An 18,956-nucleotide genomic window follows, 5' to 3' on the forward strand; every position below is an offset into this window, starting at 1 on the left:
ACTCGATCTCTCTCTCTCTCTCTCACTCTCTCAATCTCTCTCCCTCCCTCTCTCAATCTCTCTCTCCCTCTCTCGATCTCTCTCTCACTCAATCTCTCTCTCCTGCTCTCTCGCTTGATCTCTCACTCTCTCCCTCCATCTCTCTCTCTCACTCGATCTCTCTCTCTCTCTCCCTCCATCTCTCTCTCTCTCTCTCACTCGATCTCTCTCTCTCTCTCTCCCTCTCTCAATCTCTCTCCCTCCCTCTCTCAATCTCTCTCTCCCTCTCTCGATCTCTCTCTCACTCAATCTCTCTCTCCTGCTCTCTCGCTTGATCTCTCACTCTCTCCCTCCATCTCTCTCTCTCTCTCACTCGATCTCTCTCTCTCTCTCCCTCTCTCAATCTCTCTCTCCCTCTCTCAATCTCTCTCTCTCTCGCTCTCTCTCTCACTCTCTCAATCTCTCTCTCTCTCCCGCTCTCTCTCTCACTCTCTCCCTCCATCGCTCTCTCTCTCTCGATCTCTCACTCTCTCTCGCTCTCTCTCACTCACTAGATCTCTCTCTCTCTCTCTCTCCCTCCCTCTCTCAATCTCTCTCTCCCTCTCTCGATCTCTCTCTCACTCAATCTCTCTCTCCTGCTCTCTCGCTCGATCTCTCACTCTCTCCCTCCATCTCTCTCTCTCTCACTCGATCTCTCTCTCTCTCTCCCTCCATCTCTCTCTCTCTCTCTCACTCGATCTCTCTCTCTCTCTCTCCCTCTCTCAATCTCTCTCCCTCCCTCTCTCAATCTCTCTCTCCCTCTCTCAATCTCTCTCTCACTCAATCTCTCTCTCCTGCTCTCTCGCTTGATCTCTCACTCTCTCCCTCCATCTCTCTCTCTCTCACTCGATCTCTCTCTCTCTCTCCCTCTCTCAATCTCTCTCTCCCTCTCTCAATCTCTCTCTCTCTCGCTCTCTCTCTCACTCTCTCAATCTCTCTCTCTCTCCCGCTCTCTCTCTCACTCTCTCCCTCCATCGCTCTCTCTCTCTCTCGATCTCTCACTCTCTCTCGCTCTCTCTCACTCACTAGATCTCTCTCTCTCTCTCTCTCTCACTCTCTCGATCTCTCTCTCCCTCTCTCGATCTCTCTCTCACTCAATCTCTCTCTCTCCTGCTCTCTCGCTTGATCTCTCACTCTCTCCCTCCATCTCTCTCTCTCTCTCACTCGATCTCTCTCTCTCTCTCTCCCTCTCTCAATCTCTCTCCCTCCCTCTCTCAATCTCTCTCTCCCTCTCTCGATCTCTCTCACTCAATCTCTCTCTCCTGCTCTCTCGCTTGATCTCTCACTCTCTCCCTCCATCTCTCTCTCTCTCTCACTCGATCTCTCTCTCTCTCTCTCCCTCTCTCAATCTCTCTCTCTCCCTCTCTCAATCTCTCTCCCTCCCTCTCTCAATCTCTCTCTCCCTCTCTCGATCTCTCTCACTCAATCTCTCTCTCCTGCTCTCTCGCTTGATCTCTCACTCTCTCCCTCCATCTCTCTCTCTCTCACTCGATCTCTCTCTCTCTCTCCCTCTCTCAATCTCTCTCTCTCCCTCTCTCAATCTCTCTCTCTCTCGCTCTCTCTCTCACTCTCTCCCTCCATCTCTCTCTCGATCTCTCTCTCTCCCCCTCCCTCTCTCTCTCCCCTCTCTCCTCCTAAAAAAAGGCAAACAAGTTAAAACACGGCTCTCTCGGTCGATACGAGTGGCAGGAACGACAGCTCTCCAGACCAGGTCATCGCAACCAGGTAAACAAGCGACAGGAGGTCAGCACATCATTTAGCTGCCAGACACTTCCGCAGGTTCAAGGTTCAATATGAGGTTCAAGCACAAGCGATGCGACTACATTCTGCCACCTGACGATTAAATACATACGAGACTGGAACAGGATTCGCCCGGTAGTGCTGATGCAGGAGGAAAGAAGAGGTGCACGTGAAGAGAAAGATAAATTCCTGCCTGATATTTATTCACACAGACAGGACGATGAAATGGAAACCCCAGTGGGCGGTAGTTCTGAGAAGGTTACCAGTAGAGAGGCCGTAGAGGAAAAAGGACAGCTTGGAAAGAATGAGTAATCCTAGACGAGTTGTTTATATATATATAACAGAGAATTACAATCGAATAAATAAGTTTAATCCAAACTCTCTTATATTAAAAGAGAGGGGGGGGTAATATTTCAATTCAAAAGGTGTCTCAAGGCCTTGCATGAGCATTGAACTCCTTAAACGTGTGTAGAGTTGCAAGCAAAAGGACTTAAAGGTGATTCATGAATCTACACAAAACAGTCCATAATACTGAAGTGTAGGAAACGAATCACTATACAGGATGTCCCAAACGTCTCCATACATCAAGGAAGTTAAGACTTTTCAAATATCAAAATGTCCTCCAGAAATGTTTTGTGCTTCGTTTACATTACGTTTTGGTTTTTTCCCCTGCAGATTGCCTTTAAGAACGCCGTCGACCAAAGTATTGAAATCGCTCTCATGGTGGATCAAGAAGCCGTCACGAGGTTGCGATGGATTTTAACAGGAAGCACGGCGAGCACGTCAGACACGACGCCGTCGCCAAACTCATTAACAAACACAAAAAGGCGGGAAGTGTTGAGGACCGACCAAGAAGAAGCGGACGTCCACGAACGTCCACTGACGAAGGAACGACCGACGTGGTCCTGGTAAACATAGTCCCGTACTGTGTGGAGACTTTTGGGATACCATGTAGTTTGTGAAATTATTTACAAAATTTCAAACAAATTCTAAAAGTTGTGATTACATGCGTGTTCACTTCTGCCACTGGGAAACCCCTAAATTAGTTCCAGAATGATCTGAAGTCACATAATGATCTGAATTGAGTCAACCTGTGTGTGCAGTTCAAATGAAGGTGTCATGTGATGTCCTTCGGTCCAGCTGTTCCTGGAAGAACCTAGAGTTTGACAGAGAACATGCACCCATACAAACAAGTACAATAAACGATCAAAAGTCCGGGACAAAACTGAACGTTCAGACGCTGACATCAGACATCCAGCAGACCACCGTTAAATCCATTACTATGAAGTTTTAAATATGGCACAACCATGACTCTGACAAACATCACTGACCTGGAGCAACCAAGAGGTCCTGGGTAAAGAGCTGGAGAGAGCCACAGCTCAGATGTGAGGAGCTGTTTACAGGCTGGGACACCATGCTGGGACAATAAACTGGGACAGGAAGCTGGGACACCAAGCTGGGACAATAAACTGGGACACCAAGCTGGGACAGTAAGCTGGGACACCAAGCTGGGACAGTAAGCTGGGACACCAAGCTAGGACAGTAAGCTGGGACATCAAGCTGGGACACCAAGCTAGGACAGTAAGCTGGGACATCAAGCTGGGACACCAAGCTAGGACAGTAAGCTGGGACATCAAGCTAGGACAGTAAGCTGGGACACCAAGCTAGGACAGTAAGCTAGGACAGTAAGCTGGGACACCAAGCTGGGACACCAAGCTAGGACAGTAAGCTGGGACAGTAAGCTGGGACATCAAGCTAGGACAGTAAGCTGGGACATCAAGCTAGGACAGTAAGCTGGGACATCAAGCTAGGACAGTAAGCTGGGACATCAAGCTGGGACATCAAGCTGGGACACCAAGCCAGGACAGTAAGCTGGGACACCAAGCTAGGACAGTAAGCTGGGACACCAAGCTGGGACACCAAGCTAGGACAGTAAGCTGGGACACCAAGCTAGGACAGTAAGCTGGGACATCAAGCTGGGACATCAAGCTGGGACACCAAGCCGGGACAGTAAGCTGGGACACCAAGCTAGGACAGTAAGCTGGGACACCAAGCTGGGACACCAAGCTAGGACAGTAAGCTGGGACACCAAGCTAGGACAGTAAGCTGGGACATCAAGCTGGGACACCAAGCTAGGACAGTAAGCTGGGACACCAAGCTAGGACAGTAAGCTGGGACATCAAGCTAGGACAGTAAGCTGGGACACCAAGCTAGGACAGTAAGCTGGGACACCAAGCTAGGACAGTAAGCTGGGACACCAAGCTAGGACAGTAAGCTGGGACACCATGCTGGGAGATCAAGCTGGGACAATAAACTGGGACACCATGCTGGGACACCATGCTGGGACACCATGCTGGAACAATAAACTGGGACACCAAGCTGGGACACCAAGCTGGGACACCAAGCTGGGACACCAAGCTGGGACAGGGGTGGTTCAGTGGTTAAAGTCTCTGGGTGACTGATCAGAAGGTCAGGAGTTGAAGCCCCAGCACTGCCAAGCTGCCACTGTTGGGCCCTTGAGCAAGGCCCTTACCCCTCAGTTATATAAAATGAAGAAAAAAAAAATGCAAAATGCCATAAAATGTAAAAAATAAATAAATGACAGACACTACAATGGGTGAAGTCAAATTCAAGGCGATCTTCGATCATTTGAGGCTCCGTTACTGTGATATTTACGTTGTAACAGGCCTCCAATAAAAACGTTAAAGTACATTTCTCACTGGTAGATTAGCTGTAAAGTACAGACCGACCTTTCATCCTTTCCATTCAGAAAGTGAAGGGGCTGCAAACTTTTGCACTCGACCACTGTTATCTTTGATGTGGGAAGTGTGTGGGTTCAGTCACCATAATTACTCACATTCATTACACGATGACCCAGGTGACAGAAGGTGCCTCGTCCTGCGGTGCTTTACTCTCGGTCCGTGAGTCAACCTAAAAGTCAAGTTTCGATTATGACTCTCTCACTGATCAAGAGCAAAGACTTGCCCGTGTCCAGCGGTAGAGGCGGCACCTCCGTGTAGACGGAGCGGTCTTTGGGCTGTGCCGTCAGAGGAAGACGATCAAAGACAGGGAGGTGTGATGACGCGGTGTTAACGTCACTTACCACGCTGAAGTTTTATTCCTCTTATACCGACCACAGCAATTTGCTAATTATTAAATTACAACTGTTTATTTAATAATGAACTTTTTCTTGCTTTTTTTTTTTATCCGTTTATAGTTACGTTTTTTACGTCTTTTCTCGCTCTCAAAGACGAAATTTAAAACGGGTAGCGTGTCGTGTTACAGAGAAACGGCAAAGCGTAAACTCCTCGGGCGTGACGCCGGGTTGACACTGGAGGTTAATGCTAAATAAACAACAGGCAGAAAACGTCGCCGTGCCGACGATCACATGGTTTTCTTACGGTCAGAGCCGCTTCCACACTTTCTGACAGCGAATAAATGTGAAATACAGCACGCTCGTCTCGTCTAAAGGTATTCCATGGCTTATCTACAGAGTTTAAATGACGACGTGACATCTGCTCAGGTATACAAATATTTGTACGAGGTCACCTGTTCAATCAGGGGTCGACGGAGCGAGCGGGTACTGAAGCCAAAATCCACATTTACATATTTTTACCCTTAATCCACCAGAACGATCTTGAAACCTCTTTAACGATAATGTGACGCTAACGATAGCGTATTCTGTAACACTTCAACGTGACGTTTTAACAGGACGAGGAGAAAGACAGACTTCAGCGTCGTGCCAAATGACGCAGGTCCGCGTCCGCGCTTTGTTTTCAAGGCTGTCCCCTTTTACGTTTTGGTCATCCAAATGCACTCTGTGCTCATTTAATGGGCATAAACGCACTCTTAAGAGCGCTTTCTTATCCAAAAAGTCTCACGATATTGGCTAGGATCGATCGAAGCAAACTGACTCGTTGGAAATAGTGAGGTCACGTGATCAAATCTAAATACGGCAAAGCCCCAAGCAAGCTAAATGATTTATACATAAGCACAATGCTTGCCTACTGTGACACAAAGTATTGGCGACTTTACAATGTGGACGTGTCTACATGCACGTCGACAGAAATGCTATGCTTTTAACGTAAACTGGGCGGGGTTCTGCGGGGGAAAGCTTGCGCAAGATTCAACATCACCAATCACTATGCATTAGTGCTTGAACGATTTGTTCCTAAAGTGGTGCAGCTTTTAAATTCTCAACCATCTCTGACCCCTTTGTTTACCACAGTGTGACTTTTATATTCTTAATTGCACACAGTGTTATATATATATATATATATATATATATATATATATATATTTTTTTTTTTTTCATTCATTCAGATCAATGGTTTGGACTCTTTTTTAATGTATCTGTGTGCAGATTATATTTAATATGTGCATGGTACACACAGTTTATGTTACTCTACATGACCTCGTAAATAAAGTGTTTGAATTGAACGCCTTTGAGTGCAATTAGAATATGAGGCCACGCCCATACAATTCGTACTTTAATTTCAATTCACTTGAATAATATTAAAGTGCAATTGTAAGTGATTGGAATAAATTTGGGTTTGATTTTTAACAGGAAGTTACTGGAGTAAAACAAAAACACAAATCACCAGCAAGAGAGAAAAAAAACAAAAAAACCCTGCCCTAGCTGGTGTCTGTGCTGTGGTGTTGTCGTATGTCGTTCCTCGATTCTGATTGGTCAGAAGGTGTTGACTCATTTTGAAAGTTTTATAATAAATGCACTCGTTCTGATAGTATATATATTGTTTCCATAGTAGCAGCTCATTCACAGGGACTTGAACAGTGTACTAGATTCTCCACATGATCCAAGACTAATAATAATCGAGTTGTTGGTTTTTTTGGGGGGTTTTTTTCAACAAAGAAACCATTTAATCATAGATTTGGTGAAGTTTTCTCTAAGGAGATGTTTAGTTCAGGTTTTATTTTCTTTGGAAGGAGTCTCCAGTGTCAGCGTTTTGCAACAGTCAGAGGTAAAGCTGTAACTTTAGGGTTTCGGATAAACGAGTGTACGCGTTGAGGTTTCTCGGGAACTTTTTTTTTTTTTTTGTCTTGCTAACTTCACAAGAAGGAAAAAAAAAAAGAAAGAAAGGAAAAAAAAAAAAAGAGAGCGAGTGAGAAGCTGGTGAGAGAACGACTGTTTACAGCTGCTATAACGCAAGCGAGAACAAGAACCAACTTAAAAACGTAGCTATAATCTGAAAGTACGACGTGTCATTTTTTAATTAAAAAAAAAAAAATACAATAAAATTGTTACCATAAAACTCCTATAACAGTTTTAAAGTGTTTGAAAAACTTTACACTATACTTACAAACAAACGAAGTTGGATTACGTTGCAAATTATGATAAGCAGCTAACTTAGCTTGATTTCTATTGGTCAGTGAGATTTTGCGTGGTTTCGGTTAAGGAACTGACCAATCGAACGTCGTTCAGCTCTTCATTACCACGCACCTCGACGAGAATTTGAGAGAATGACGACACATCACGTTAATCCTGATGTCATGTCCCAAAGACTCAACCCCATGCTAAACTTCACCGCTTGAGACACAACTTAACTACCAAGTCGCCCTCCCCCTCCCCCTCCCCCTCATTATCCATTAAGAAAGAAAGTGCGTCAGTTCGGTTCAGTGAAACATTCTGTTCTTTCGCAGTAACGACCTTGCACTCGTACGCCGTACACAAAAGATACCAAACATGAAATAGCATTGGATTTTAATGTGCGTGTTTGTTAAACAGCTCGACTTACTCCATTCCACCTCCAGTCCTTTTCCCAAGCGAGAGTCGCTCCGTTACAGTGCTTTTAAACGCAAAACAAAACTCACTTTTCAATTAACATCCATCAAAAACAAGAATGTCACTCATGTAAACCGTTAAAAAAAAAAAAGACAAAAAAAAGAAAAGCTTTTGTATAATTGACATCCAGTAGCTAGGCTGTATGTAGCGTATACACATAGATCAATCACATCAATGAAATCCCCGTCTTCACTCTTTTTTCCTGCAACGTAGAAATATAGAGCACGTGCTCGTTCACGGGTTCGTTTCAGGCGAATATCACAAACGTCATGACACTTATTTTTGTTGGACGACATGCATATGCATATTGACCGCGAAATAACCTCCAGCCAGGCATGCAGGCTAGAAACATCTCGCAGTGGTAAGTCGAGGTGACTGGACTCGTCGGGAAACCTTCAAGATGAATGAAGAGATGCTGAAAGGCTGCATTCACACCTGGAGTTATTTAAACGTTGGCTAGGGGGCCTCATGCGATACACACCGTAACCATAACAACCTCGTAGCGTTTACGTGTAAAAGGAACGCTTTGGATTGTTGCTGCGTCCTATTAATTCGCCTACGGACACACGACGCACTTCGTTCGTGGAGGAAAAGCGGATACTTTCGAGCGTGTAGCGATAGAGCGAGCAAGTACTGAGACTTCACGAAACTCCTCCCCCCTCGAGCACGGAGGTATTATGTGCGATATTAGCTGAAGGGAAAAAAAAAAAAGTGTAAAGCGGAAATGGTAAACTATCCGGGGACCTTCGGGATGCTCGTTTCAACCTAGCTACGATTTGGGACGTGCTAATTCTAAATCACGGATATTATTTACGGATGTTTTTTCTTTTTTTGACATTTTTAGTCACGTTTTCCTCCGTGATGGTTTCCCTGTCTTGCCTTGCGACTTGCGATCTGATTGGTTGGGAGGTAAACACGTCGAAGCAGCCTAAACACGACGTGTTCTAGTCGGGTAACGTCGTCTGCATTCGCACGTCTTAAACTGAACATCTAATAGGTGTGGGTGTTCTCCTTGGACAAACGTTCTGGTTGAAGGAAGCAGTTTTGACGTTCCTCTGCCAAATATTTCGAAATAAGTCCAACAAAAATGCAAGTCCAGTCACTACTATTAAGACATTTATCAGAAAACTGTCGAGCATCTGATAAGACTCTGACATTAAGGATTGAAAAAACTAAACAAAAAAAAAAACCACAACATTAAGAGAGAAATTATTTGGTATGGTCGTTCCCTTGGCACCTTTAAGAACCCTGCTGCTGCTGAACCGGACCACAGAACTGAATGACTGCGTATTTGCCGCTGGTCATCCACTCCGCGTCCTTAGAGGCGAGTTTCTCCGCCTGACCCGGCTCTAACCCGACCTGCACGTTAGCCTTCAGAGTCCTGATGCTGCACAGCGGAGCAGGCAGGAAGCCCCGGAGTGCTCGTTCGAACGGCACCGTGTGCTCCCACGTCCTGTCTCCCGTCAGCCGGCGGTAGTTCAGGTCTCCTTTAAACAGGATCAAATCCGAACCCTGTAGAGTGGCGTAGAGATCCGCGGCGTCCGCCGGCATGTCGCAGAACTCGTGCGGTAGAGTCCAGAAGCGATGGTCGTGATACGACCACACTCCGTCCTTCACGTGGCGCTTCCACTGGACGCCACAGGACGACACGTGTTTGTGATTGGACGCTGCGGTTTGCGACACGGTCCAATCGAAATCCCGCTCGCTGACGTCCGAGACGAACCACGGGATGGACTTGCCGTGGAAACGCACTTCCTTCGCCAAGCCGACGGACACCATAAAATCTGCGAGCACCAGATCAGCGACTAGCTCGAAGCCAGCGTTGTCTAGGACGACGTCCACTCGGACGCCGGTCTCCTCCGTCCCTCCGGGACCTCGTCCCGACGTTAACGCGGACCACACCTTTTCCGAATCGTCCACTAGGACGAAGTGTTGCAGATCAGACAGAGAATCCATCGGGCTGGTCTTCTGAGAGTTCTCCAGGCCGGCTGAGATGGATAAATCACACCGGTTTCCCCACAGGGACACCTGCGAGAACATCCGACAGAACAACATCAACGAAAGACCAAGACATAGGCGTGTGGGGAAACAGAGAGCGGTCTAACGGAAGTACGCTGGCTTAGCATTGATTCACGAATTAAGAATTCATCTTCAGTAACTGATTCATCTTGGTCCCAGTCGCTGTGCTTTAAAAGACTTAGCCAATCGGTTTATATTTTAGGAAACGGAGCCAAGTAAATTCATTACAACAGCACCTTTAACTCTTAAAACAGAAACCCCTCGGTAACTGTTCCCTCGGTACAGATTTACTTTACAAACACAACCCAACTTTTGAAATATTACCCACGTTATTTAACGTTCTACAATAACATTTTGCCTAATTATTCAAGCCGTAAAGCTTTTTGAATGTTTTCATTTGAGGGAATTTTTTATTATTATTTATTTATTTATTTTTTAAAAAAAAAAAAAAAAAAAACACACATCCTGACCCTGTGAATCAAATCCCATCCAGTCTAGTAAACAATCGCTACTAAATAAATAAATAAATAAATAAAAAACCAGGTGCACTAGTTGACGTTTCTTGATTTCTTACTAGTACAAATAACATGGAAAAAACACGTAGAACATGTCATGGTGGAAAAAATATATATATATATTATATATCGGTTTAAATCGTGACCTTGGTACAAGTACTTTACATGGCTGGAAACAAAAATAAATAAATAAATAATAAATTGGAAACCCGGCTCCAGGTCTAGAAGGCTTGTTTGTGTTTGGATGGGGCTCTTGTCAGTTAGACAGGTTCGTATTTCTCCTGCGAGCATGAAATAATAATAATAATAATAATAATAATAATAATAATAATAATCACTCCAAAAGAAAACTTAACAAGAAAGACACTTGGAGAAATCTTACCCTTTAAAATATCACCCACTTTCTATGGATGTATGGAATGGGGGAGGGGGTGGGGGGACTGGAGGTTGGGTTGGGCTGGTGTCAAGGTGTAGCACCAACATTATTCGGTGATGTACGGCGTCACAGCTCCCGGACCGATTTAAGACCAGGTGATCACACCATGGAGAAAGTTTAAAAAAAACACACAGCAATGGGATTTCTAATGAATACCTGTGCTAGAATATACCAACCTGTAGAAACCTGAGGAAATGTTCCAGCAGCCATTTCTTGTTCGTGGCATCTGTGGTGGAGAGGATCTCTCGTAGGTACGTACAGAGCGAGATGATCGCTTGCTGGGACTCGAAGAAGCTGTGCGTCTTTGCTTCCTTAAAGGCGTCAAAATCACAGATGGGAGGACTTTGGTGAAAAACAGAAAGAAAGAAAAAAAAACCCATATAGAGATTATTGTCGATTGTTACAGGTGTCTAACGCCAAACAGGAACATGTGGGTGGAGATAGAAATAATGCAGAACATCGACTGGTGAAATGCAACCGTCATATGTAGAGATACCAACAGCACTAACAAGAAGAAAAAATCTCGTCCACTGGCGTACCCTGGAGTGCGCCAGCGGTCAAGACGAATCATTTTTTCCCCCACAGAACACTAGTGTGAGTCAATGTGATTCAATTTAATTCAATTCGATTTGATTTGTACAGCTCTTTTAACAACAGACGCTGTCTCAAAGCGGCTTTACAGAAACATATAAAGACAGGATACAGATTTTAAGTGTGTGAATTTATCCCTATTGAGCGAGCCTACTGAGTGATGCGACTTAATAAACCACCATCTGCTGCATTTTTTATTTTTTATTATTTTTTCCATTTGGAAAATTTGAGTCCACTTGGGTTCACAAGACTGAATCTCATTCATTTACAGGTTAAATGTGGCCTAAATAAAAAGTCACGGTGAAACAAAAGTAATTGCTCCCAGAAGCTGATGCTGGTCTTTCACGTCCTTTCCCCTTCAGTGAATTCCCTTTTGTGTCGTGTTTGGTTTAGCTAAAAAATATTTTAAAAAAAGCAGAAAAGCAGTTTTCAGATCTCTCTAATATCACCATAGCAAGCTGACTGCTTTATTTGCATATTTGCGAGGGTTAAATAATCGTACTAGCTTACTCGCATGTTAAAACGTAGAGCTCCTACGCAAAACGTATTCGAGTTGGCAGGTTACGGAGTTTCACCTTGCCTCTGTCTTACTCACTGAAGTGAAGAGAATTGAGCCAGGGTGCAAACAGTTCTGGATTTAGATCAGTACGCATACAGTACAGTCAGATGGAACCACCTGAGTGAACGGTTGACCTCACCTGAGCCACAAGGCCTCCTGAATCCTCCTGTACATGTAGCATTCCACATAGAGCCAGGGTGACTTGAACCAGCTGACCTGCTGCCCGTCCTCCATCAGGTCCTGCTGTCTCTGCAAGTACTGGTTCCACGCTTCTGTATCATCTCCAGACTCGGTCAGGAGCAGCACGGGTTTGTCTGTCTGCAGCTCGTTCCTCAGCTTGGAGAGGAAGGAGATGGCTCTTTTCTCTGCTTCCACACCCACCTGTTGATTATGGCAAGAGCAGATCAAATAACAGGCATGCTAAAACTGAGCTCTGGTCTCTCAGATGTGAACTACTGGCTTTGCAGGATTGGCTTGTTTGCAGAGGTGATATGATCCTGGATTTATCACTGTTCCTCAAAGCTGTTATTGAATTCAAAAAGGATTAAAGCACGGTGGCGGCAGCATCGTGTCGAGCGTTACCCGTGGCAATTAAATTAAACTCCAGTATGGCTAATAAGCTGCTATATATCTCTATATCTCAATCCCAACTGTATCTCACTTCCTAAAAATGTGCAATCTAGATGATCTAAAAATCATTCTACACACCCTACATAGTTCCATATTTATCCAATATGGACGATTTCGGGTCTCAGCCTATATCCAAGTGCTTTAGTGAGATAGCCAGGTTAAGCGCTAATAACGTACCTTCTATACAGTGCTCAAAGCCTAGCCAGTGTTTTTAAGATTAAAGCATGGTGGTGGTAGCATCACGTTAAGAGTCTTCCTTATCCTCTTGGTTGATTCTCTGTATAATAAAGAAGCTGTAAAAACAGACACCAAGCGGGCGGAGCCGGACCCGATCCGACTCCTGCTACGAGTCGAACCCTATCTTCGAACAACAAACACCCTTCCAGTACCGGCAGGGAAACATGGCGTGGTCTCCACGACTGGATTTTGATTCGACTCCGCCCAGGTCGGAGGAACCGGATCAGGTCCGAGTCGAGTCTTTCCCATTTTTGGTGCTGGTGCTTTCACGGGATGTTCACGATCCAAACTCTGCCTGGGACCGATACGTCTCCAGAACTTTGTCCTGGTCTTGTTCTGATACATCTTTGGTTTTTATGATGCTGTTCGTTTACGAGGTATGTTCTCGAACGAACTCTGGGGCCTTGTGCAACCCGCAGCGGGTGTGGGGGTGGGGGAAGGTGGGGAGCGTGTGTGAATATTTATGCAATCACACTGACACTTTTTAATTGAAAACTATTTCACAAACTTTACTGATTTCCGCCTGCCTTCAATATTACGAGTAGTAGATTAAATAATAAGTGTAATTCGTTAGATCATATACATACATATATACACACACAGTATAATAATATACAGTTGTATGCAAAAGTTTGTGCACCACTGGTCAAATTACATCATTTTTTGCCTTTTTTTTTTTTTACTGAAACTATTTTTAAGAAACAAAATTATACTGCAAATATTAATGAACGGTAACTTCGTGTTAAAAAAAAGAAAGAAATCTTTTAATGGCCTCGTCAGGCTCTTCACCTTAGCCGATCATTGACATCCGTCAGGTTTTCAAAATATTTACCTTTTCAGTATTAAATTAACATCGAACCGGTTTTAAAGTGCCTTTGAAGAACTCAATTCACCTGCGTGGAATGACCACGAGTTAGTAAATCTGGTAAACGGCGTTTCTCTAGGGTTTGATAAGCGGCGTATGAAGAACAGAAACCAGCATTAGTGGAAGAACATTACTTTACGTCCCAGTGTGCATGCTAGAACACGATCAGACAATTTCTTACTCAAACGGTTAAGCTGATGAGCTACAAGAGTAAGTCGCCTTGCTCTGTACTCAACATAACGTATGAGCTCGAGTCTTTCTTATTTGTACCTGCCCATGTTTCTCAAAGAAGTTGTTTTTGTTTCGATGAATGGTATCAATGACTCTGGTCAGGATCGTGGGCAGCCGGTCTCTTACCGTCAGATATGCAAAAGATCTTGGGGAGGGGGAAAAAAGAAAAATAAAGACTTGTGTTATGTTACACATAAGGAACTTATATATAGTCGTGTGACTATATAACGATTCCTATAAGCATAAAGTGTGTATAATATTTTATATACAACAACAAATAGCACTCACTCCGATATCTACATCAGGTTAGGAAAGGAGAATATTTTGCTGTGAAATTGTGCTTTGTTTTTAGTTTTATTTTACCCCCCACCTCTAACTTTTTTCTTTCTTCTCTTTATATATAATTTTTTTTTATACATGTAGGTAACAAAGTCTTAGCCTATTTTTTTTTTTTAAAGGAAAAAGAGAAATACCTATACGACGGTACTTCATTGCTATACCCAAGTATCTTTTTAGAAGATTTGCATTTTACCAGAATTTTTTTTTAATCCTTTTAAAAAAAAGAAGTAAATAATTTTTTGTTACTCTTTATATTTTCACCCCCCCCCCCTTTTAAATTATTATTATTATTATTATTATTATTATTATTATTATTTTACATTTGTTTTTGCTCCCCCCCCCCCCCCAGACTGTCTTAGGAGTGGCTTTTGATACTCTAAATAAAATTAAAAATTAACTACATGTGCATACCTGTACTTCATTGCTATAGTAAAGTATCTTCTGTTTCCGTTGTATATAAAGTACCTACGAAATACAGCGACTGAATCCCAAATATCTCCCAGTCCCTACACATGTGCACTACTTAAGATATTACATGGACGGCTGGTACACGCCCTACGTAGTTCCCTTCGTACACAATAGTAAGCGATTTGGGACTCGGCCCACATCAAAGCGCCTGAGTCAGCTAGCCAGGTAGCTAACAGCAAACACTCTGAGCGCTAAATAAATCGTATCTTCTGTTTGGCAGTGCTCAAAGTCTAGACATTTTCCTAAATATGAAAATAAAGCTGTATTTAAGTGAAACGCAACATACATACCCTTCGAATTTAGCTGATAGCGACGGTGGAGGAATAAAAACTTGATCTGTCGCCATCTTGGCTAACGCTTACAGGAAGACGTTGTGATTTCCAATACGCAACTTTACTTAAATCGGTTGAATAACAATAAAAAAAAATCTGAAATTTTCCATGAGATTGATTAAAATATAATACTCATATGTTTTGAAACATCTTTATATTTCTACCAAAGTAATATATCTCCTAAAAACGTTTTTTAAAAACTAAAAATTGCTTTTAATCACCAGAGCACTACCTGCTTCACGCCGTAAACAACACTGCCCCCTGGTGGTCGTGTAACGAAGTGCCGAAATCACTCAAATGAAATATTATTATAAAAATGTTATAAATACAATCTTTTAATGATGTTATAATGTATATTAAAATATTTAATGGTGTTATAATATATATATATGTATATATAGATATATATATAACAATATATATTATAATCTACAATAATGAAATATAAATTAGTTTAATTATGTTATTATATATATATAATATAAAAAAATAATATAAACAAACTGATGATGTTACAATGTACATAATGTAAAAATTATATTTAAAATAATTAAATTATGTTTTTATTTTTATTTTCTAAAATATTAAGAATTTTATGTATGTATGTATATATATATATATATTAAAAATTCAGTTGCTAATAAACTTTATCTTCAGGAAGACATTTACGTTAAAAGATGAACAAAATGGAATTTACAAATCCATCACTTGGTGGTTAGATTATTAAGACATTTAAGCAAATTACCTCATATTTATTTCCATTACACTGCCATTTTACATGTGGAAAACCTTTTCCTTCTATAGTATTACAATAAAAAAAGATATACAGTATAACAGATAGGTTCGTAGAAATAATAATAATAATAATAATAATAATAATAATAATAATAATAAGCATTATCATACATTTCTTTATGTGCAGAAATGTTCAGATTAACTCTTGTTTATTTACTCTGCCAGGTGGTTTACTGTAGTGTGTATAGGTGTAATTGTTTAATGGTTAATTATCATTTTATTTACTTTATTTTTCTATTAAATCTTCATCAGTAACAGAGTGCTTCTTGTTTCCTACTGTTTCCTACTGTTATATTTTATCCAACATCAAAAACATCTGGATTTTCCATATCAGTATTGTGAAGAACGCAGCCACACCTCCTCTCTTTTCACTTCACTTTGTAGTGTGTGTGTGTGTGTGTGTGTGTGTGTGTGTGTGTGTGTGTGTCTGTGTGCGTGTGTGTGTGTGATGTCTTCCACATTTCCTGACCTTTTTTCTGAAGTTGTGCTTCCCCTTAAGCTCATATCCTGCTGCAGGGCTGCACAAAGCCCTCGTCCGTTTGCTCTTTAAGTCTCTGCGCTGTTAAAAGTGCAGCTTACAGGCTTTTTGTCGCTTTGTCAAAACATTCTGGACAAATATCCAAATATCTTGTTCATATACACACAATGACAGCAAAAATTGTGATCATATTTGGCTTACTACTACTATTACATCATCATCATCAACAACAACAACAACAACAACAAAAATATAGCTGCAAGCAGCAATTAAAGGGGCCAAGCACCAAAGGCGCAGCAAGAGCAATGTGGAGCCTGAAGAAATAGAATGTAGATGAATGAATAAAAGCTGAGAATAAGTTTGAACAGGAAATGAACCGAATAGAGGCATTTATTTGCATGTCAAGAGGTTAAAAGGTTAGTGCCATGCTGAGCCACAATAGAAAGGAACCGAATGACACAAGATTCCAGACACTTTTCAGAGCTTGCACCACATGGGAATCGAACCCTTTAGAACTGAAGCTTGTCATTTATCACAGTGCACCACACAGTTGCTCTGATGCTGAGGAGAGCTTCCAAGGTGAGAATGAGCACTCAAAAAATGATTAGTTTGAATGTTAACAGATACTGGATCGTAACTTTTGAACAAATAGGAATATCACAACTGTGTTCAGTTATTTTTGTACGGCTCTAGCAACTGATCATCTGAGCCAATTCTGGTAATAATTGGACCGAATTTGAACGAGGTGTAGTGAAAAAAACTGAATACTGTACATTTCAAAATGGTGACTACTGTAGTGGGTGGAGTCTTAATGTAAGATATGGATTGTGATCATCATGAGGAGAGGAATCTGATGAACTAATAAGTGTTCAACAATTAGAACCATTTGAAAAGTGAATTTTTGAACTAGTGGTGGCGCTATATAGTTGGCCCTAGAGAGCCCATAATTGGTCCAGATACTACTCATGGTCTTATCTATGATTGTGCCAAATTTCATTATTTTCCTACTTACGGGTCACAGGGCTGCCATAGACTACCAGTGGGGAATAATAATAATAATAATAATAATAATAATAATAATAATAATAATAATAATAATAAAACTAACAGATACAATAGGTGCCTACACATCTTCGGTGCTTGGCCCCTAATGAATGTATAAAACTATGAAAGTTTATTATGTACATAATCAGTTCATTGTAGTTCATTAATTAAGCTACAAAAAAAAAAAGGCTGTTAAAGAGTACAATGCTAAGAATTTTACCTGACTGACAGCAGGGCAGAATTTCTGACATTTGATGCTTTCTTTTATCTTAAGGTATTTACACTTTCCCCCCTTTCTCTACACACAAACAAATTCCCATTGATATTTAAAACTGGAAATTGTTCAACCATGACTTCCTGTTTCACAGGGGTATAAATATGAGGTAACACACAAGCCAGATTCCCTTAGTCGTTCATAACAATGGGTAAGAGCGAGGAATACAGCTGTGATTGTGGCAAAAGGTTGTTGAGCTTCACAAAATGGGGTGTGGCTATAAGAAAATAGCACAAGCATTGGAAACGCCCATTTCCACCATCAGGGCAATAATTAAGAAGTTCCAGTCAACTGGAAATGTTATGAATCGACCTGGAATTGGAGGTGTGTCTGTATCGTCTCAACGCACTGTGAAGAGGACGGTTCGAGTGGATAAAAAGTCTCCAAGGATCACAGCTGGAGAACTGCAGATGTTAGTTGTGTCTTGGGGTCAGAAAGTCTCCGAAACTACAATCTGAAGTCATCTACATCAGCACAAGCTGTTTGGAAGGGTTTCAAGAAAAAAGCCTCTGCTCTCATCCAAAAACAAACTCGAGCGTCTTCAGTTTCCAGACACGACCGGAACTTCAAATGGGATCGGGTTCTATGTTCAGATGAAGCCAGAATAGAGCTTTTTGGTAATAAACACCAGAGGTGGTTTTGGAGCACACAGAGAGGTAGCCGTATGGAAAAGTACCTCATGTCCACGGTTAAATATGGAGGTGGATCTTTAATGTTTTGGGAATGTTTTTCTGCCAGAGGACCTGGACATTTTGTTAGGATACATGGCATCATGGACTCTATCAAATATCAACAGATATTAAATGAAAACCTGGCTGGTGTGAACTTTTGAACAGGATGTTATTATTATAACGTATCGTGTTGCCTTCTCGAGCGTCAGTGAACGTTTGCACCTTTTGTACTAGTCGTGTACGAGTCCCTCAGTCGTCCTCAGCGTGAAAAGACGGATCTCAAAGTCATATAGCCTCTGACGGACTGTTAAGTAGGTGTGCAACTTGGTCGGCTAATGTTAGCAGGACATTGGGGCGTGTCCTCATCACATATTCATGTATATTCATAACTCCTGTAAGTTTCATACATTAAAAATGTATTTAAACAAATGTTTACTTAAAAAAGGACAGTTAGGAAAACAAAAAAGGCGAAGGGAATGAAAAAAAAAAATATATATATATATATATTTTTTCAAATCCTCATGAATGGGGGTTGTGTATGATTATATGGGGTTTAAATGTTTTAAAAAAAAAAAAGAAATATAGAAAAGATAGAATAAACCGTCTCATAAATTTATTTCAGTCAAAACATTTATTAAAATGACTATATTGACCAAATAAATAAATAAGTATAAAGATGGATTAATTCATCAATAAACAGGCAGTGTATCATTTAAATAGAAACGTTCTGAGAAATTTTATTGTGCATTATTAAATAAATAATCTTTATGAATTCTCATCGATCCATACCGTCTCCACTAATGACTGTAGATTTATTTGATTTTATTTTTTACTTTCTTCATAAACTCTTTGCCCCTTTTAATCTTTTCGATATAATGAGGCACTTAATAAAGACAAAGAATTGAGGTTAT

The 18,956-nt window shown here is 41.6% G+C and overlaps 1 protein-coding gene across 1 annotated transcript; it reads right to left on the reverse strand.

The window, feature by feature from the left end:
- Nucleotides 1-6,147: 6,147 nt before the first annotated feature.
- On the reverse strand, nucleotides 6,148-14,848 carry armt1 (acidic residue methyltransferase 1). Its single transcript, XM_053614622.1, has 5 exons — nucleotides 14,742-14,848; nucleotides 13,684-13,789; nucleotides 11,821-12,062; nucleotides 10,708-10,873; nucleotides 6,148-9,589 (listed from the first exon to the last, which is right to left on the reverse strand). The coding sequence occupies exons 1-5, from the start codon at nucleotides 14,795-14,797 to the stop codon at nucleotides 8,801-8,803; spliced, it is 1,359 nt and encodes a 452-aa protein (XP_053470597.1). The 5' UTR covers nucleotides 14,798-14,848; the 3' UTR covers nucleotides 6,148-8,800.
- Nucleotides 14,849-18,956: the final 4,108 nt, after the last annotated feature.

The sequence above is a fragment of the Ictalurus furcatus genome, chromosome 25 (assembly GCF_023375685.1).
Source record: "Ictalurus furcatus strain D&B chromosome 25, Billie_1.0, whole genome shotgun sequence".
Lineage (NCBI taxonomy): Eukaryota > Metazoa > Chordata > Actinopteri > Siluriformes > Ictaluridae > Ictalurus > Ictalurus furcatus.

Bases quoted from the DNA above. Each gene is read 5' to 3' on its own strand.
- armt1 (XM_053614622.1), bottom strand. From the start codon at position 14,797: ATGGCGACAGATCAAGTTTTTATTCCTCCACCGTCGCTATCAGCTAAA. The intron at 13,790-14,741 runs GTATGTATGTTG...CCCCTCCCCAAG, and splicing joins CTATCAGCTAAATTCGAAGG to ATCTTTTGCATATCTGACGG. The intron at 9,590-10,707 runs GTTGGTATATTC...ATGTTCTCGCAG, and splicing joins ATTTCCTCAGGTTTCTACAG to GTGTCCCTGTGGGGAAACCG.